The 21,805-nt window shown below is 40.2% G+C and overlaps 1 protein-coding gene across 4 annotated transcripts in view; it reads right to left on the reverse strand.

The window, feature by feature from the left end:
• AVL9 (AVL9 cell migration associated) overlaps positions 1-21,805 on the reverse strand; it is an 80,182-nt gene that overhangs the window by 55,069 nt on the left and 3,308 nt on the right. The window contains exon 1 of one of the 4 annotated variants that reach the window (XM_012461309.3): positions 3,750-5,923. The exons of the other annotated variants lie outside the window; for them this stretch is intronic. Within the exon in view, the coding sequence (XP_012316732.1) occupies positions 3,750-3,839 (90 nt within the window). The 5' untranslated portion in view covers positions 3,840-5,923. Of the gene's footprint in view, positions 1-3,749; positions 5,924-21,805 lie in introns of those variants that run through there. 4 annotated transcript variants of the gene reach the window in all.

A 21,805-nucleotide genomic window follows, 5' to 3' on the forward strand; every position in this document is an offset into this window, starting at 1 on the left:
TGAGATTCTGGGTGGGGACACAGCCAAACCATATCACCAGAAATTGAGAAATGCTTATTCTCATCCATTAGGGTTATTATTAAATAGTGAAATTTAATGGCCTCAAATCTAAATCCAATTTGGGAATCAAAATAGTCAAGATAAATTTAACAGTTTATTTGAGCAAAGAACGATTCACCAATCACGCAACCCTTAGAACAAGAAGTTGAGAGCTCATCTCCAAAATGTGGGTAGTGTTTCTGGATGAGTAAAAGGCTGAAAAAAGCAGAAATAAGAAACAAAAAGCAAATTAGTAGTTTCAAAGTTACTTTCCTTGTAAGGGTTAAAGCAGAGGAGACTCCCTTACCATGCCAGCTAAAACTGGCCTGTTTGGGAATTTGACCCCTCTGTCTGTTTCTGTTTTTCTCTCTCTCTCTCTTGATTTCTCAGGTCAGATAACTTAGTTTCAGATTGGTGACATCGAACTTTAGTAGAAGGGACTCCAACTTGGTTTGGTCTGTTGCAGCTGGTGCAGGAGCTCAGTGGAAATCAATGGTCTCCTATAGATTTTATTTACATAATGGGGAGGGAGCCAACTGCAGAGTTCAGGACGAGACACCTCAAAATATGCCTGTAGGACACTAGCATATGCCATTCCAAATATACCTCTTTGGCACAGGATTACTTTAAACTGATTATTTTGGGAAACAGAAGACAGAGGAGAAGCCCTGAAAACAATAAAAGTTATCCTTTTGTAAGAGAAATTTATTTTATAAAGAATATCTGCATTTGCAAGATTATCTTCCTCTCTGTACCAGGAAGAGAAGGATGACTAAATCACTGGAAACTTTTTATTTATTTGAGACAGGATCTGGTTCTGTTGCCAGGCTGGAGGGCAGTGGTACAATTTCAGCTCACTGCAACCTCCGCCTCCCAGTTTCAAGTGATTCTCCTGCCTCAGTCTCCGGAGTAGCTGGGATTGCAGGTGCCTGTCACCAAGCCTAGCTAATTTTTGTCTTTTTTTCAGTAGAGATGGGGTTTCACCATGTTGGCCAGGCTGGTCTCAAACTCCTGACCTCAAGTGATCCACCTGCCTCAGCCTCCCAAAGTGCTGGGATTAAAGGCCTAAATCACTAGGAACTCTTATCAACACAAAAAGCACAAGTTCAATCTGCATAACAAACCTCACTTTTGTTTACCCTGCACTTCTTGGCCAGGTAGTCTTAACAGAGAATGGGTTGTCTGGCCCACACCCTTCATTCTTTGTGTTGGGGAATGAAGTGTTTAAGTCTGAAGTTTAAGCCACCTCTTTGAGATCTACTCTTGAGATTTCCTCATTTCTCTGAGTTATCTCCCATGTATTCACAAAGTAATTATGTTAATAAACTTCTGTTTGCTTTTCTTGTGTGGAAAAAAAAAAGCTTCTGGTAAAGTACATACAATGGATAAAAAATGTATCAAATATCCCCAGAAAGGCTGTTACTAAATCATGCAGACTTCAAATAAGTCTCTTTATGTAATCAATATTCATGTGGCAAAATCTACTTTGATTCTAATTAGCAGTAATAATTTTCAGATTTACAAGACTACGAAGGGAGAAGAGGTGAGAAAAACAAGACAATGGTTGATTTCTAAAAAGTAAAAGCTGACACTGATCACAAGGACTAAAAAAGCAATTTTTCTAAATGCTAAATGAACTATGCAAGAAAGGGTAACATGTTTGTTCCCCAGTAATAAAAGTTACTACCCCTTTTCATAGTTTGTAAATCAAACTGGTGTCCTCTAGTCAGATTCCATTTGCTCTGTCCTCAGAAAAAAAGACTGAGAAAACAAGAAACACTACAAAAACTAAACAATCACATAGTACCCTAGTGTGAACTCTGAGTACTTCAGGCATACCCTTTGTTCACTTTTTAATAACACACTATGTTCCACTGCTAGAGAACCATAAGGCAAATAGAAGCCACAATACCAAATTATTAGCACACAAATTAACCACATCCATGGATCCCACAAATATTGATAGATTACAGAAGGAAGGAGAGTGCTTCCCAGCTGCTCTGCCTCTTTGCTTCCTTTCTTAGCATCTCAGGGATTTTTTTCTTTTCACTTAGAAGCACAAAGTATTTATTTCCTTAATAGTCACAACATTTTAGGCAGCAAAGTCATCTGTCATGTTTTCTGCTTAAAACAAAAGAAAATGAAAAGGCCCTGAAAGTCAGACATGTTTTCTTCTCAGTTATGGTTTCTTTCTCATATCTTTTGAAAAGTCAATACTACAAAACAATTGGCATTTATTCCTCTTCACTCCACTACGAAGTTGGCAACAAATCACTGTATTTGTCAAGTGTAGATTTTGAAACAGCTGTGCTTCTTAATACTCCTATACCTCAATATGACATCGTTTTCATGACTGCACTAGACATTCAGAAATATAAAGTGTATACTGCAGAGGTAAAATGGTACTTTTGAGACTTATCAATTAAGTTTTTTTTTTTTTTTTTGAGATGGAGTCTCACTCTGTTGCTCAGGCTGGAGTGCAATGGCGCAATCTTGGCTCACCGCAGCTTCTGCATCCTGGGCTTAAGTGATTCTCCTGCCTCAGCCTCCCAAGTAGCTTGGATTACAGATGCCCACTTCCATGCCTGGCTAATTTTTGTATTTTTAATAGAGATGAGGCCGTGTTGGCCAGGCTGGTCTTGAACTCCTGACCCTCAAGTGATCGACCTGCCTCAGCCTCCCAAAGTGCTGGGATTACAAGTATGAGCCACCATGCCCGGCCTTGTTTTATTTTTAAGAGACAGGGTCTTACTCTGTCACTCAAGCTGGTGTGCACTGGTGTGATCAGGGCTCACTGCAGCCTCGGCCTCTGAGGCTCATGTGGTCCTCCTACTTCAGCCTGAGTAGTTGGGACAACAGGCATGCACTACTGCACCCAGCTAATTATTTTATTTTTCATTGCCCAAGCTGCTCTCAAATACCTAGGCTCAAGCAATCTTTCCATCTTGGCCTCCCAAAGGGCTGGGATTATAAACATGTGTCACTGAGTCCATCAAGAAGTTTGTTTTTTAAAATAAATGGAAATATCTTAAAGCATGTACTCTTATACATTCACGTGAATAAAAGGCTGTTACCTTCTACTTTTTCCCTAGAATTAAAGAGCTATTGATTATTTCACATTCCTTAAGTTGGAGTACTTGGATTATGAACATGAAAATAGACAATGTGGCTGGGCGCAGTGGCTCACGCCTGTAATCCTAGCACTTTGGGAGGCCGAGGTGGGTGGATCACCTGAGGTCAGGAGTTCAAGACCAGCCTGGCCATCATGGTGAAACCCCATCTTTAAAAAACAAAAACAACAACAAAAAAAAGAAAATAGATAATGTGTATTTTAATTTAAATGTAGAAATTGTTATTCTATACAATGAGTATCCCACCACAGTGAAACAGAATCATATCAAAACTCTATTACATGAAATAATATGACATTTTGCTTATATCAACATTTCATATTGATCGGGATGGAGGTAGAGAAATTCTAAGCAGAAAAGGGTGGGTACCCAATAAAATCCCACCCTCATGCTGAAAAGCCTGAAACCTGAGGCCCAAAGTGAGAACTTTAGTTTTCCCGCTTGAATACTGCCTTTCACTAAACTACCCATGGCCTGCCTAGCCCCATCCTTTGCCTATAAAATCCCGAGACTCAGCCGGCAGAGAGACACAGCTGGGTGTCGGGGACTAAGGCTGGACACTGGAGAGAAGTGGCTTACCTCCAGAGGGACAGCCTGATGGTTTAACTTCAGAGAAGAATCCAGCTGGAGATGGGTGGACTTTAGGGGAAGCATACCTGCCTGCCCCATCCCTTTTTCAGCTCGCCTTTCCACTGAGAGCCACTTTCATTGGCAATAAAATCCCCTGCATCAACCATTCTTCAATTCGTTCGTGTGACCTCATTTATCTGGGATGCTGGACAAGAGCAAAGCCATTCAATGAGCCTCTAGAAAGTTCCAAACTTTCTCATGTTTTCCTGTCTTCTTCTGAGCCCTCCAAACTGTTCCAACCTCTGCCTGTTACCCAGTTCCAATGCCACTTCTACATTTTTTAGTATATTTTCAGCAGCGCCCCACTCTGCCAGTACTAATTTACTGTGTTAGTCCATTTTCGTGCTGCTGATAAAGACATAACTGAGAGTGGGAAGAAAAAGAGTTTTAATTGGACTTACAGCTCCACATGGCTGGGGAGGCCTCAGAATCATGGTGGGAGACTAAAAGCACTTACTACATGGTGGCAGCAAGAGAAAATGAGGAAGGAGCAAAAACAGAAACCCTTGATAAACCCATCAGAGCTCATGAGACTTACTATCACAAGAATAGCACAGGAAAGACTGGCCTCCACGATTCAATTACCTCCTCCTGGGTTGCTCCAACAATACATGTGAATTCTGGGAGATACAATTCAAGTTGAGATTTGGGTGGGGACCCAGCCCAATTACCTCAATGTCTTATTAACCATCTATAAACCCATGAGGGACAACAAATTTGATAAGGCTTCTCAAATAGTCATATGATTCTGTGGGAGGGTTGCCCATGTAATAGGGGCTCCTTTCAGCCCAAAATTTACTATGACCTGGGTTATAGGCATAGTCAGTGGAAGAATATCCCGTCATCATAAAGCCAGTCCTACATGGCTTACATAAGAAGCATATCAACTGCTTCATCTGGAGTGCTCCACTTAGTGTTTTATTATTTTTATTATTATTTTTTTTTGAGACGGAGTTTCGCTCGTTACCCAGGCTGGAGTGCAATGGCGCGATCTCAGCTCACTGCAACCTCCGCCTCCTGGGTTCAGGCAATTCTCCTGCCTCAGTCTCCTGAGTAGCTGGGATTACAGGCGTGCGCCACCATGCCCAGCTAATTTTTTTTTGTATTTTTAGTAGAGACGGGGTTTCACCATGTTGACCAGGATGGTCTTGATCTCTTGACCTCATGATCCACCCGCCTCGGCCTCCCAAAGTGCTGGGATTACAGGTAGTGTTTTATAGGAAGAATCAGGCAGTCTCCTTTTCAGGGCAAACAGACCTTACAGTGGCATTTATCTAGTCCACTAGGCTAGCTGTTCTCTCAGGAATAACCTCTTGTGCCTTTGGATCACATATACCATCAGTGATTGTTCAATAGTGAGCTGTGGGTCGTACATCAGCCCAAACAAGCACTTGCATTCAGTAGCATTTATTTATTTTTTCAGTAGCATTTAAAATTAAAAATTTCGTCCTTCAAGTGGTTATTTTTACAATCCATTATAGCAAAAATTTCTCAAGACACTAATGATACCAATCTAAAAATTGGATTAATTGTTTTACATTATATTCTTGGATTTTAATAGTTACTTGGTTTTGTCCTTCCCCTGCATCAACTATCTTCTTGGTAACCACAGGTCTCAGAGGTACCTTTTGTTGCCCTGGCTTAATTTTTCCTTTTGTCCATTTACTGTTACTTGTAAATGATATGCCTTGGCACTGTGTCCCCACCCAAATCTCATGTTGAATCATAATACCTGATGTTGGGGGAGGGACCTGGTGGGAGGTGATTGGATCTGAGGGCCATTTCCCCCTTGCTGTTCTTGTGATAGCAAGTTTTCACAACATATGGTTTTTGAAAGTGTGTAGCGCTTTCCCCTTTGTGCTCCCTCTCTCCCACTTCCACATGTGAAGACATGCTCACTTGCTCTATGACTTCTGCCATGATTTTAAGTTTCCTGAGGCTTCCCAGTCATGCTTCCTGTACAGCCTGAAGAACTGTGACTCAATTAAATCTTTTATCTTCACAAATTACCCCATCTCGGGTAGTTCTTTATAGCAATGTAAGATAATACAGTATAATTTTCCTTTAATTTAAAATGACTATTAAATAGCCTCTTAACTAGGAAAAAATTACATTTTTTTTTTTTTGAGAAGGAGTTTCGCTCTTGTTATCCAGGCTGAAGTGCAATGGCGCGATCTCGGCTCACCGCAAACTCCGCCTCCCGGGTTCAGGCAATTCTCCTGCCTCAGCCTCCTGAGTAGCTGGGATTACAGGCATGCGCCACCATGCCCAGCTAATTTTTTGTATTTTTAGTAGAGACGGGGTTTCACCATGTTGACCAGGACGGTCTCGATCTCTTGACCTCGTGATCCACCTGCCTCGGCCTCCCAAAGTGCTGGGATTACAGGCGTGAGCCACCGCGCCCCGCACATTTTCTTTTATACTTTTTTACACATCTTATACTACTACTATTTTAACTTCTAGTAACCCAAATTCCTAGTGAAAAAAAATGAGGTTACTTAATTTAACATGATTTTAAGATTTTAGACTGTTGCTGAGAATTTTGAGGTTAAATTTACCAAATTAATCTTACCAAGGACTGCCGAAGTCATGTGAATTAAAAGGCATCTGAGCTAACTTCTATCAGTCTGAAAAGCCGTTACATTTCTTTAAATAACTAGAACTCTTCCATACAGTTTAATAGTGAAATATCACTTCCATATGACACATATAATCACAGATAGAAAAGACCATATGACACATATAATCACAGATAGAAAAGACATGAAGACAAAAGCAGATCCAAAAACTTTTCATTTGCTTTTCAAAAATTTTCTTTTATAGATTAAGCTTTTGAGATATCAGAGTAATTTCAAAAAGAAACAGATTATTCAATTTAAAAATTAAAAACTTCTTACACTAAGAGTAACTCAATTTTTTAATGAAATCTTAACCAATTCTTGAATATGTTTTTAATACTAAACTCCAATTTTTTAGAAAAACTATTTATTAGAATTTTCTTTCATTATAACCAATTAATCATATAACATTTTTATAAATTCCCTTTTTACTAACCGTATTATGATTCAGACCATTCACAACATGCTTGGACTTCTGGTTTGGCCTAAATAGCCTTCTTTTTTAAACAACATTATTTTATTTTAGGACAAAAACTCACCATAAAAGTGTCTTTCTCATATATTTTTCTTTTAAGCTTACCAAAAATACCTCTTTGATTATGTAACTTTTTGTACATCTATCTTATTTCCTGTTTCCTCTTACCTTTTTTTATACATAACCTTTAAAGCTTTGAATTAGACAAAAATTACCTTTTAATAAGAGCATACTCTTTTTTAGAAACCAATGTTTTCCTACAATATAATTTTTTAATTGGAAAATACCCAAACATTTAACAAAATATGTATTATTTAACTTTACATCCTAAGTTATGACAAGTTTGTCTACAAGCATTTATTCCATTACATTTACCTAATTATTTTAATTGTTTACCTAGATTATTTATGAAAACTGCAAATAGTGGTCATTTAAAGTTATTTCCCCGTCAACCATTTTATACTCTGTGAATTTCAGGTGTTTACCTAAGTAAAACTTAAAATTAAATGTATGGTTATTTTACCACATAATTCAAGATTTGGTTATTTTCACTAAACTAATACTAATGCCTTATTTATCAAAAATTATACAAGCATGGCCAGGCATGGTAGCTCACACCTGTAATCCCGGCACTTTGGGAGCAAGTTGGGTGGATCACTTGATGCCAGGAGTTTGAGACCAGCCTGGCCAACATGGTGAAACTCTGTCTCTACTAAAAATATAAAAATTAGCTGGGCATGGTGGCACACGCCTGTAGTCCCAGCTACTCAGGAGGCCAATGCAGAGATTCGCTTGAAACTGGGAGGGGGAGGTTGTAGTGAGCTGATATCATGCCACTGCACTCTTGCCGAGATGACAGAGTAAGACTCTGTTTCAAACAAACAAACAAAAAAACCAAAAGCCACAAGCAAAGATGGCTGAGTTTATAGTTTAAAAACCTTTATGTCAAATTTCGACACCTTATAGTATTTAGCAGGGATAAGTATGAAATCTCTTGATCAATAAATGCAAACAAAATGTATGCTGATAATTCTTAAGACATTTCTAATATTACTTTATCAATAATTTTAAAGTTAGATTACAGATTTTACTGTCACATAAACTTGAAAAGCATCTGGGCTTATTTAATGGATGAGTACTCTTTAAGCCACATATGGTCCCTGTGGACAAAAACACATCAACAAAATACACATATATATGCATAAACACACACATACACACTACACAAAGATCCTATAACTTTTACTTCAGAACTCTAGCCAGGAGATATTAATACAAACTCACTGGTTTGTAAAAAAAATAACAAAAAGAAATCGTTGAATGCAAACAGTAGATTCTATCTCAGTAGAAAAGTAACAGCAGAGTTAAAGCAGGCAGAAAAGAAAGTAGAGATACAGATAACTTAGGAATCTCCTAGCTGCAGGTTGACCTTTGAGCTCTGAAATTTCCTTGATGTAATTGTGCATAAAAAGACCATAAAGTCCATTTTACACAAACACTTGCAAGCAAAGGTGCCATAAAACCAACAGAGTGCCTGAAAGGGGGTCATTAATTTGTTTCCCACTTTTTTTTTTTTTTTTTTTTAAGGAGAAACTGACTTGCGACCTAGGTTTAGTGGAATGGGTTGAAGTATGCTGGCTACCGGCATGACTCCATAGTGTGTTAACCACTGAGTCATTTCTGTCTTCAGAGGTCTAGCACCTCCAGGAGGGCTCAAAGCGTGGAATGACCAGCTCTTATATTCATTTCCTGGACAAGCCTTTTAAAACTAATTTTGTTGGGGGTTCCCTGTAGGGCTGCTGCACGTTGCCGGGGGTCAACCTGCCAGACACTCCCACTTAGCCCCCTAGTAATCCAGGGGTGCCTTTCAGCTGAGAGAAGCAAAATGCCCTTTCTCTTGGGAGCTGAGGAAACTCATTTCTCTTATTTATCTAAAACGACAGTTCAGTTCCTCATGCTAATGCCCGGACAAGCCAATCAAGATTAATTTTGAGAGGAAAGGCAATGGAGAGACTCTGTAGAATGCACCTCTGAATTAGAATTAGGATCCTAAACAACTTTCCAGGTGGAAAAAAACAAAACAAAACAGCAAAGTCCACTTCCTGTAAACTGTCCTCAGTCACCTTTAACTTTGTAGCTCTCATCCACCACTACATACATCAAGGTCAAATCCTCTCACAGTACAAGGTAATCTCTGGTACCCCTAAAATCCAAAGAGGTCAGGTAATGTAACACAAGAAAGCTGAACTTTAGACCTAAGAAGAATCTGCTCATGACTCCTGAAACTCCACAAAGAAAACACAACACCCCTAAAAGGGGTGAGTGGTGACTCTGTTCTGAGTTCTTTAACAGGTTTGAGTAATCTCCAGTTTTTTCTTTGTACTGAAAATGGCTGGCGAAGTGGGGCCAGGAGAAATAGGGTGGAAGAAAAGTAAACGAAAGAACAATTTTTTTTTAAAAGAAAGAAAGCAACCAGAAATGCATTTTTCTTTTGCAGCAGCAAGGAATTTTAGCTAATTCAGAAAGGCCTTATTCCCTATAATTTGGAATTCTTATTCAGATTTGGTTAAGTCAGGCAGAGTTGGTCAAACCTGATGTGAGAAAGACCAGAACAAGCAACAACAAAAACCCCAACACTATGATTAGTGAGTGCTCTACTAGTAAGGAGAAATTATGACCAGATCAATCGCAGCTTTAACCAAGATGAAACCCCAATTCAGCTACTTACCCAGGAATGGGTCTCAGGCTGAAGGCTGCTCTCTACCATTCTAGAAGCAGGAAAACTCAAACTTGCCTTCCCTGCTGGAAGAGAGCTCAAACTCCAGAAAGGCATTACCCTGCCTTCCATTGACATGGAAGTAGGAAAACTTGCCTTCCTTGTTGGAAGCAAGTAAAACTCTAGAAAAGGAAGAAGGAAAAACTCTAGAAAAGTTTATTTTACAGCAAAATAAACTTTGGATTTTAATCAAATTTTGGGAGATCAGGGATTCTCTGGAGAAAGTAGAGCTCCCAGGCCTCAGCTAAAAGATAGCTAAAAGCTGGAACCAAATATTGATAGATTTGTCAAAGGTCAGGGCCACCTATACTCAAAGAGTCCCACCCAATCATTGCCAATTTGTAAACCAAAAAGTATCTATAAAGACAAGTCTGAATCAATTTAGAAAGTTTATTTTGCCAAGATTAAGAACATACCTGTGACACAGCCTCAGAAGGTCCTAAGGACACATGCCCAAGGTGGTTGGCTTCCAGCTTGCTTTTATATATTTTAGGGAGATACATCAACCAATACATGGAAGATTTACATTGGTTCAATTTGGAAGGGTGGGAAACGGGGAGGCTTCCAAGTCATAGGTAGATTTAAGCACATTCTGATTGGCAACTGGTTGAAAGAGTTTTTACCTACAGAAAGGAAGGTCTGGGTTCCAATAAGGGGTTGTGGAGACCTGAGTTTTATCATGCACATGAAGCCTCCAAGTATCAGGCTTTAGAGAGAATAGACTGTAAATGCTTCTTATCAAACGTAAGGTCTGTGTTGATATTAATGCTGGAAAGGTATAATGAATCAAGTTCAACCCCCACCTGGCTCTATGGCCTGAGCCAGTCTTTTCAAGTTAAATTTTAGGGTGCCCTGGCTAAGGAGGGAATCCACTGGGATGGTTGCAGAAGGTGCCTTTGATTTTATTTTTGGTTTATAAAGTCAATACTATGACACCAGGTTTTGGAAAAAAGAACAGCTTTTCATTGCAGGTTACCCAACAAGGAGACAGGAGTCCAGCTCAAATCTGTCTCCCTGTGCTGGCTTTAAGGCAGTACTTTCTTTTTTTTTGAGACAGAGTCTCACTTTGTCGCTAGGCTGGAGTGCAGTGGTGCAATGTCGGCTCACTGCAACCTCTGCCTCCCTGGTTCAAGCGATTATCCTGCCTCAGCCTCCCGAGTAGCTGGAACTACAGGCGCGCACCACCATGCCCAATTAATTTTTGTATTTTTAGTAGAGACGAGGTTTCACCATGTTGGCCAGGATGGTCTCCATCTCTTGACCTCGTGATCCACCCGCCTTGGCCTCCTGAAGTGCTGGGATTACAGGCGTGAGCCACCACACACAACCAACACAGTCCTCTTATTAGAAAAGGTTAGGGGGCTGATTCTGGGATTAGCAAGTGATTGGTAGAAGGAAAGGGAACATCTGGAAAGTCCCTCAGGCATGCACAATTATCTCTTCATGTCTCTTCATGGGTCCCATATGCAAATTCAGGGGAGTTAGTATGAAATGGGGAGCTAGTATGAAACATGTGGTGGAAATTTGGGTTGTGATATCACCAAGTTTATTCTGCATATACTCATCGGCCATATTGGTTTTAACCAATTTTAGCCAATTTCATTCTCTTAGAAGGGGAGGGAGTTTTATTTTAGCAAGTTGTTTCTTTTTATTTTTTTGTTTTTGTGACCGAGTCTTGCTCTGTTGCCAAGCTGGAGTGCAGGGGCGCAATCTTGGCTCACTGCAACCTCCACCTCCCAGGTTCAAGCGATTCTCCTGTCTCAGCCTCCCGAGTAACTGGGACTACAGGCATGTGCCACCACACCCAGTTAATTTTTGTATTTTTAGTAGAGATGGGGTTTTACCATGTTGGCCAGGATGGTCTCGATTTCTTGACCTTGTGATCCACCTGCCTCGGACTCCCAAAGTGCTGGGATTACAGGCGTGAGCCACTGCGCCTGGCTTAGCAAGTTGTTTCTTATTTGCCATCCTGCAAACTCAAAGATTTCTGTTAGCTATTGCTTTCTTTAGCTCTTTGGAACACAGTTTCAATGGGCAGACAGTGTACTAGCTTTGGCCTTATGTTTCTGGTTCCAGTGAACAGAAAGGCATCAAACCAAGGGAACACAGGAACAAAGAGGTAAGCGACAAAAAGTACAGTTCTGCTCTTAAGCACCCTCTACAGGATCCTGTCCAGGGATATAGGAGAAGGCAAAGATGCTCGTAAGCACTTTGTGCCATTCTGTGCTCCTTCCCACCAGCCCTCTTTTTGGTCAAGTTCTAGTCCCACCTGCTTTGTGACTACTGGTAGTTTGCTTTCTGGTCTTTAGTGTCCTCATTGGTAAAATGAACATAACATCTCTAATCATGTGCATTCACACACTGAGGTAAATGATGTGAAAGGGCTTTGAACAACGTAGTAAGGGAAAGAGACTAGGATACTGACTTCCCATTTTCCCAATTCCTGTTTCAGAACTGCTTTCCTAGGCCCCAAGCCCCCACCTCTGTTAGCCCCTTGATCAATTTTTGCCTATGGAGGGACAAAACTACATGGCATCCCAAGAACAGGACTAATAATTACATACCCATTTATTTTCTTTGCTACTTCCCATGACCACTCTTAAACCAAGAAACTGGGACCATTTCCCTGATTGGTAGGGCATACTCACTAGAACAAAAGGGAGCACGTATGTTCCATAATAGGCATTCCATCAAGAAATGTTCCAAGGAGATAAATGTACGTTTCATAATAGGCATTGTCATGGAATGTCCTGAGGAGATAAATACTGGAGTTGGCCTCAGCACATCTCAGTTACTCATTTTGACTCCTTTGGACAAGTGAGTTTCTGTAGCGCTCATTTGGAAAAATGACCAGAAAGCTACCTCTGATTTCTCGGCCTCAGTCCCATGCTCCATTTCTTTCTGTTCCTTCCCGCTCTCGTGTTCCAGTCCTCCTTCCTTCCCTCACTCCTCAAACTTCCTGCCGTAAGACTCCTCTCCAGGGCCATCCACATTGTTCAGTCTTCCAACCTACCCATTTGCCCTGCTGACTAATGTCACCCCTTCCCAGAACCCTACCTCCCTGAACTCCCTGTCCAGCTCTTCCTCTGTTAATTCCAGAGCATCAGTGTGCCAGCACCCTGCTCGTCAGGCACCCCTTTCCCAGTGCCCCCCATCTTTCCCCCTCGCCCTCCTCAAAGTCCCTCTTGCTAGTCCCCTGTATTCTAGTCCCCACATCCCAGTACCCACCCCCGGCATCTTATCCTAGAGAAATACCTTCCTTCTTATTGGGGCAGTTCAGATTTGCCAGGACTGTGGACTCCTACAAGCAGACCTGATGGCTTACGAATCTCAACCTGGAGAGATGAGTTCCCTCCTACTAGGGCAGTTCAGCAGTGCCAGGACTGTGGACTCCCACAACCAGACCTGACGGCTCACAAATCTCACCGTGGAGAGATGAGTTCCCTCCTACTGGGGCAGTTCAGAAGTGCCAGGACTGTGGACTCCCACAACCAGACCTGATGGCTCACAAATCTCACTCTGGGGAGATGGGTTCCCTCCTACTGGGGCAGTTCAGAATTGCCAGGGGACTGTGAATGCTCACAACCAGACCTAATGGCTCATGAATCTCACCCTGGAGAGATAGGTTCCCTCCTGCTGGGGCAGTTCAAAATTGGCAGGGCTTTGGAGTCTCCTAGCCAGACATGATGGCTCACAAATAGGCCCATCGGCTCAGTCCTACTGGGGCAGTTTGTAAGTGCCAGGACTGTGCACTCCCACAACCAGATGTGACGGCTCACAAATCTCACCTTGGAGATGGCTTCCCTTCTACTGGGACAGTTCAGAACTGCCACGACTGTGGATTCCCCTAGCCAGACCTGATGGCTCACAAATCTCACCCTGGAGAGATGGGTTTCCTCCTACTGGGGCAGTTCAGAATTGCCAGGACTGTGGACTCCCACAACCAGACTGCCACAACCAGTAATAAGTAATATCTTATTACTAAATGTATTTTGCCTTAATCCTCATTTTGTTAACCCTCTTCAGATTCTAGAGATTACCTTTTCCTAGACAGTTTTTTTTTTTTTTTTTTTTAAAAAAAAAAAAACACAGTCTCACTCTGTTGCCCAGGCTGGAATACAATGGTGTGATCTTGGTTCACTGCAACCTCCACCTCCCAGGTTCAAGCTGTTCTCCCACTTCACGGTCCTGAGTAGCTGGGATTACAGGTGTCCGCCACCAAGCCAGGCTAAATTTTTGTACTTTTAGTAGAGATGGGGTTTCACTATGTTGGCCAGGCTGGTCTCCAACTCTTGACCTCAAGTGATCTACCCGCCCCAGCCTCCCAAAGTGCTGGGATTACTGGTGTGTGCCACCAACCCTGCTAAGACAGTCTGTTCCTTTCCTCTCCTGTCTAGTCAGTCAGGATACACAAGGCTCTACCTTTGGAACTGGTTTCTCCATGGAACTTGGTCTGTAACCACAGAGCAAACTATAGGACCAGTGACAGAGAAAGAGGAGAGTGAGGATTGAAAAATTTTAATCTGTTCTCAAGGATGTTAAGTTCTGTTGATTTGCCCTGGGTTCAAGTCAGTGCAAGAACAGGTGACCCCTGAGAACTCACACACAGGGTACAAGGCCCCTGCTATATAGAGGTGACTGAGTTTTTTTAATTGTGTTTTTTGGGTCTGGTTTCTCACAGACTTCATTTTTCTTCATCCTAGAATTCCAGAACCTTGCCAGGGACTTTCTGCCTTAAGGAAAGTCTCCTGCAAAAAGAGGGAGGGGCCCCTCCAGTGCTTTCATCAAATTGAGGGTTGAGCTTTCTTCTCAGCTGCTTCTACCACAGAAAGGGAACGGCAGCAGAGTCTGGAAGGCACAAGCATGTCCAGATCCTACCCAGGTGATAGCACCTGATGAACAGATATTAAAAAGAAGTGCTCTCCTCAAATTCATACTTAGATTCAATACAATCTCAATCAAAATTCCAAAAGATATTTCTGCAGAACCTGGCAAGCTGATAATTTATATGGAAATGTAAAGGGTCAAGAATAGCCAAGACTCTCCTAAGAAATTATTCCTTACCAGGTATCAACATTTATTACAAAAATTATAATAAGACAGTGTAGTACTGGTACAAGCACGGAAAAATAGACAAATGGCACAGAATACAGAAACAGACTCAAACATATGAGGATACTTTAATACCAAAGTAGCATAACAGAACAGTGGAGATAGGGCTGTCTTTATATTCAATAAAGTGGTCTTATGACGACTGGATACTCATTTATTTCTACCTCACAATTCATCCAAAAAATTATTTTCAGGTGGAACATAAGATATAATGTGAAATGGTAAAAACAATACATCTTCTAGAACTGCTCTGCCCATTTATGAATACTGAACATTTGAGATGTGCTAGTTAAGTAAAATTTGCACTGGATTTTAAATATTTAGTAGGAAAAAACAATGTGAAATATCTCAATTTTTATATTGAAACTTTGAAATATTAATTTGGATTGAGTTAAATAATACAATATGAAAATTAGCTTTATCTGCTTATTTTGCTCTCTTAATGTGGATACAACAAATTTTAAATTATGTATGCAGCTCACTTATCTAGAAGGTAATATAGAAAAATATCTTCAGGACATCAAATTAGTAAAAGATGTCTAAAATAGCGGAGAGAGATCCAAGATGGCTGATGATTAGCAGCTCGGGCACGTACCTCCCAGTGAAAGCGCAAAGAAAGAGAGGACGCCACACTTTCAGACGAAAATTAGTTGCTCACGGACCAGGAGATTCCCAGTGGAGGAGATCCACGGGTCGCCAGGGCGACTCTTGTGGCCGGCGTGGCGGTTTTGCTGGTGCCTTAGCACGCCAGTTCTTGGTGCAGAGTCCGGAGATTCCCGGGCAGAAAAGCACCATCAATCTTAACACCGCTGTTTTGGCCGGCTCAGTGGATTGCTCAGATTTCGGCGCAGGGAATCAACAAGTTGGACGTCAGAGACCCAGTTAGAAAGTCGGTAATTATAAGGACGACAGACGGACAAATATATAATGAAGGGAAGAAACCAGCGTAAGAAGGTAGAGAATACTCAAAATCAGAATGCCTCTCCCTCTACAGGGGATTGCAATTCCTCATCAGTAACGGAACAAGGCTTAATAGATTACACGTGTGTTCCAATAACAGAAGCAGGTTTCAAAACGTGGGTGATAAGAAACTTCTGTGAATTAAAAGAACTTGTTCTAACCCAATGCAAAGAAACTAAGAACCTTGAAAAAAGGTTTGACGAAATGTTAACGAGAATGAACAATTTAGAGAGGAATATAAGTGAATTGATGGAGCTGAAAAACACAACACGAGAACTTTGCGAAGCATGCACAAGTTTAAACAGTCGAATTGATCAAGCAGAAGGAAGGATATCAGAAGTCGAGGACCAGCTCAGTGAAATGAAACGAGAAGACAAGAATGCAGAAAAAAGGATGAAAAGGAATGAGCAAAGTCTCCAGGAAATATGGGACTATGTGAAAAGACCTAATTTACATTTGATAGGTGTACCTGAATGTGATGAAGAGAATGAATCCAAGTTGGAAAATACTCTTCAGGATATCATTCAGGAAAATTTTCCCAACCTGGCAAGGCAGGGTAATATTCAACTCCAGGTAATACAGAGAACACCACAAAGATATTCTTCAAGAAGACCAACCCCAAGGCACATAATCGCCAGATTTATTAGGGTTGAAATGAAGGAGAAAATACTAAGGGCAGCCAGAGAGAAAGGTCAGGTTACCCATAAAGGGAAACCTATCAGACTTACAGCAGATCTCTCAGCAGAAACCCTACAAGCCAGAAAAGAGTGGGGACCAATATTTAACATCCTTAAAGAAAAGAACTTTCAACCCAGAATTTCCTATCCAGCCAAACTAAGCTTTATGAGCGAAGGAAAAATTAAATCTTTTGCGAACAAACAAGTACTTAGAGAGTTCACCACCACCAGGCCTGCTTTACAAGAGCTTCTGAAAGAAGCACTATACATATAAAGGAACAACCAATATCAGCCTTTCCAAAAATATATCAAAAAGCAAAGAACTTTAACACAATAAAAAATTTACATCAACTAATGGGCAAAACAGCCAGCTAGCATCAAACGCCGGTATTAAACTTATATATATTTTAATTGGATAAAAAGCCAAAACCCATCGGTATGCTGCATCCGGGCCCATCTTACATGCAACAATACACAAAGACTCAGAGAGAAGGAGGAAGATTTACCAATCAAACAGAGAGTAAAAATAAACTAATAAACAAAAAGCAGGAGATGCAATTCTCGCCTCTGATAAAGTAGACTTTAAAGCAACAAAGATCAAAAGAGGCGAGGAATGACATTACATAATGGCAAAAGGATCAATGCAACAAGAAGAGCTAACGATTCTATAGATCAACGAAATAGAAAATTAACAAGGATATTCAGAACTTGAACTCAGACCCGGAACAAGTAAACTTAATAAACATTTATAGAACTCTCCACTTCAAATACACAAAACATACATTACCACCTCACACCTATTCCAAAGGTGACTATATAATTGGAAGTAAATCACTCCTCAGTAATCGCATAGCATTTCATAGGTTTAAATTAAATATTGGTTGGCTGTTTGTTTGTTATCTTCTTCCCTTATTCCTTCCTGACTACATCATTAAGTATAATTATCAGTATAAAAGAGGTTTTCAATACCCATTACTAAATTGCATTCTAGCCTGAGCAAGAAAGCAATACTCCCATTCTCTCTCCCTCTTTCTTTTCCTTCTTCCTCCTCCCCATTCTCTCTTTCTCTTCCTTTTTCCTCCTTCCTATTCTCTCTCTCTCTCTCTCTAAAAAAAAAAAAAAAAAAAAAAAGAAAACTCTGCCTTCAGCATCACAGACCAACTCTACACAGCCGCAATTATTGCTGATAGATCAGTTGCAAGAACAGGAATTGCTGCATCTATTAATGTACTTTTTTAAAAAAGATCAAACTTTTCATGGAAAGAAACTGGTTATTAATATCTTTGTATGAGATCAGAGACTACCTATAGTCTAGGGACATGCCCAACATCGATTGTCATCCTATCAGTCAAATACCACTGTTCTTAAGAGTGATCTTAGCATGGCAGAGTGGTGCAGAAGACCAAAAAAAAAAATAAAATAAAATAGCATTTAAAAAGCACTAACCACAATGGGAAAGACTAATATATTTGACCACATTAAAATTTTGGTGTAAAAAAGACGTCATTAAGACACTGAAAAGGCAAGCGACAGGAAGGGAAAACAATTTGCAGCACATATAAGTCCTAAAGGGCTTTTTTATAATAATATAAAAAGAACTTCAACAACTAAAGACAAGAGAAAAACAGGAAAATATTTGGAACAGGTACTTCACAAAAAGAGGATAGCCCAATGATCAAAAGACCTATAAAAAGTGTCCAGCCTCATCAACAAACCAAAAAATGTAAAGTAAAACAATAATGAGATGACACTACATATCCACCAGAATTACTCTAATTAAAAGCATGGACAATGCCCAGTGTTGGCAAGGAGCATGAAGAACACTAGTGGTGAAGTTAATTGGTTTCACTAAAGTGTGTAAACATTAGGCTACTTGCCCCAGCTTACACACCTAATAACAACTTTTGAATTATTCTTTTTTTAAAGTATATACTGTTCAAACTGAAACTTACATCTTGATTCTCATACGGTAAAAGAGATAAAAGAGAATTTATCAGAGCTCTAAGTATAAAAATATTAGAAATATTGTATATAAAGATCCTCTGCTAGAGGATAAGACAATGATTTGTACAAAATATAAGGTGGAATGATAAAGACTGGTTTTCTGAATGAGATGATATAAATGGAATACTATCTCCAGGTTCTTGAAAATATAGATGTCATCAAAGCTACAAAAACCATTTTTCTTATAGAAAACAATTAATTAGAAACTTCCCCAAAATGGTCAAATCAATTGATTTATTTAATTAAATCAATTTATTTAATTGAAATGTTAATGAACTTTCCCCTGGCAATCTTTTATACATCAGTTTATGTTTAACATTTCAATTTTTTTTTCATTTCAATATTGAACTTTCATGGCACAATAAAGATACTCTAATTTCTGGGAGTGCATCACACGTAACAAAGGGAACTTAACACATTCCTAACATTACCAGTGAAGGCCATGGAGCGGACATGGGTTTCATTAAGAACCTTACAAAGGCCAGGTGTGGTGGCTCATGCCTATAATCCCAGCACTTTGGGAGCCAAGGCAGGCGAATCACCTGAGCTCATGAATGCGAGACCAGCCTGGCCAACAGTGTGAAACCCTGTCTCTACCAAAAATATAAAACATAGTCGGGTGTGGTGGCACACATCTGTAATCTCAGCTATCGGGAGGCTGAGGCAGGAGAATCGCTTGAACCCAGAAGGTGGAGGATGCAGTGAGCGAAGATCGTGCTACTGCACTCCAGCCTGGGCAGCAGAGCGAGATGCCATCTCAAAAAAAAAACAAAAAAAGAACTTTGTAGCCATTTTCACATTATGAACACTCAGCATACTTTGTCACAATGAGCACAGTGGTGTAAAGAAAACGCAAGTGCACAGGGCCATATTTCAAATCTAGTTTTTTTTGTTTGTTTGTTTGTTTTTTTTGTTTTTTTTTTGAGGCAGAGTCTCCTTCTGTTGCCAGCTGGAGTGCAGTGGCGCCATCTCGGCTTATTGCAACCTCTGCCTCCTGGGTACAAGCGATTCTCCTGCCTCAGCCTCCTGAGTAGCTGGGACTACAGACAGGTGTCACCATGTCTGGCTTGTGTGTGTGTGTGTGTGTGTACAAAAATTTTTAGTAGAGATGCGGGTTTCACCGTGTTGGCCAGGCTGGGCTCGAACTCCTGGCCTCAAGTGATCTGCCTGCCTTGGTCTCCCAAAGTGCTGGGATTTACAGATGTGAGCCACCGTGCCGGGCCCATATTTCAAATCTAAATGAATACCTAGAGTTTATTCAGAAGTCACACTTCTGACAACCTAATTACCTACAACACTGCCAAGAACCAGAAACAAATGAAAAAAACATCTATCAGCAAAACCAGCTATTATAAAGCTCTTAACAGTATACCAAGAAAGCTTTAGATTTCCTTTCAAAACCAATGACTGATTCATTTTATTTCACATAACAGATTCAGTAGATGTGGTCTCCCAATCAATGGAAGAAAAGCATCAAATAAAGAGAAGAGAAGCTGAAACCACCACCATCACTATGGATAGTGTTAACATTGAGAAGTAAATACTAACATCTCTGTCATCTCTGTTTGGCCAGCTAAGGCCCAACAAACTCAGAGGCATGGTGTGAATTACTCTATGAGAAACTGGGAATGCCACAGTATGAGTGACATTTGTTCTGAAGAGAGTCACCCAGATTAACCTAAATTGTGTTCAGTAAGTTCTGTTTCAAAATCCATTTTAATAAAATCTTCACAAAAAAATGGCTGCAATGAAGTCTATTTTATACTTATGAGAAGGTGCAAAAAGCCACAAGGATGTTCTTTGCAGTGCTATTCAAAATAGTGAAAAATTAGAATGTCACCTAAGTATCTAAAAAGGACATCGGTTAAATAAACAACAGTATTTCTACAAAATACTATATAGCAATTTTAAAACATAATTCAGTTATTTACTAATATAGAAAAATATTAATGGTATATTTTACATGAAAAAGGTAGGCCATGAAACTTGATTACGGTTTGATATACCTCTTTTCTTTCTTTTTTATTTTTTTGAGACAGGGTCTTACTCTGTCACCTAGACTGGCGTGCAGTGGTATGAGCTCGGCTCACTGTAGCTTTGACCTCCTGGGCTCAAGTGATACTTCTGCTTCAGCCTCCCAAGTAGCTGGGACTACAGGCAGGCACCACCATACCTGGCTTTTTTGTTTTTTAAGCAAAGATTAGGTCTCCCTATGTTGCCCAGGCTGGTCTCAAACTTTTGGGCTCAAGCGATTGCCCCATCTTGGCCTCCCAAAGTGCTGGGATTATAGGCATGAGACAGTGTGCCTGGCCAGTACGTATTATTATCATCATCATAAATGTTATTTTCAAAAATACTGAAATATAATTTAAAAACTGCCAAAAATATCAACTTAGAAAACATCCTCTAAAAATATCTTAGCGAGAACCTGAGTTCTTAATCCATATAAAATAGGAGCAGTCTTAAAATTAAGTAGGTTAAGTAGACTCTTCTCCCTATATGTCTGCATGTTCCTCTTGTCCATCCCTAGTAGATTAGGGCCCTTCTGCAGCCTTCCTTTTAGCAAAAATCTACATTCAGCAAAGGATCTGAATCATATCAGTGACATGAAGGAGATGATTATTCATGGTGTATTTTACTAGGGATCAAAGGTTTAAGCCAAACAAAGAAATTAGGCACATTCTTGCTCTGGGAGGACCCATAAGAGGACGAAGGAATCTTCCTGGTATTTCTAAGTTTTAGTATACAAGTTGACACCCACTCCACTTAGGTACAACGCCAAAGCCTGAATGAAAACTATTCCACCGTTCTGTCAATGCTGAAGCCCTAAGTCAGAGATTTTCATAATTTCAGCATATACAAAAAGCATGGCCGAAATCAGGAAAAAAACGTCTACCAAAATATTAAAGTTGAAGAAATAAAAGTGCTGTGAAGGGCCAAAAAATGCAATCTTGTTTCAGAACAAAGTTTCTGTAAAACTAGTAGCTAAAAAGAATCTTAGAAGGTTATTCTTCTCTAACTGCTAACCCTCCAGTTTTCTTCTTTCTGGTTCCAAAGAACTACTCATTCCGACAAGAATCAAACAAACCTTCCGAAATGTTTCATTATTGTCAACACAGGATTCCATTAGTAGCAGGTGCCAAAACAGGCTTGTCAGTAAGTCATCTGTCATCAAAACCTGAATCACTCAGCGCTTGAGTACAGCTGTATCACCCCAACATAAACAATCCCCCTAATAGCAACCCATCCCAAAATTTGCAATGCAACATTCTGCTACCACTAACACAGAAACAGAAAACGAAACATCACATGTTCTCACTCGTAAGTGGGAGGTGAAGAATGAGAACACATGGACACAGGAAGGGGAACAACACACATTGGGG

The sequence above is a fragment of the Aotus nancymaae genome, unplaced genomic scaffold, assembly GCF_030222135.1.
Source record: "Aotus nancymaae isolate 86718 unplaced genomic scaffold, 86718_ANA_hifiasm-v0.15.2.pri h1tg000025l, whole genome shotgun sequence".
Lineage (NCBI taxonomy): Eukaryota > Metazoa > Chordata > Mammalia > Primates > Aotidae > Aotus > Aotus nancymaae.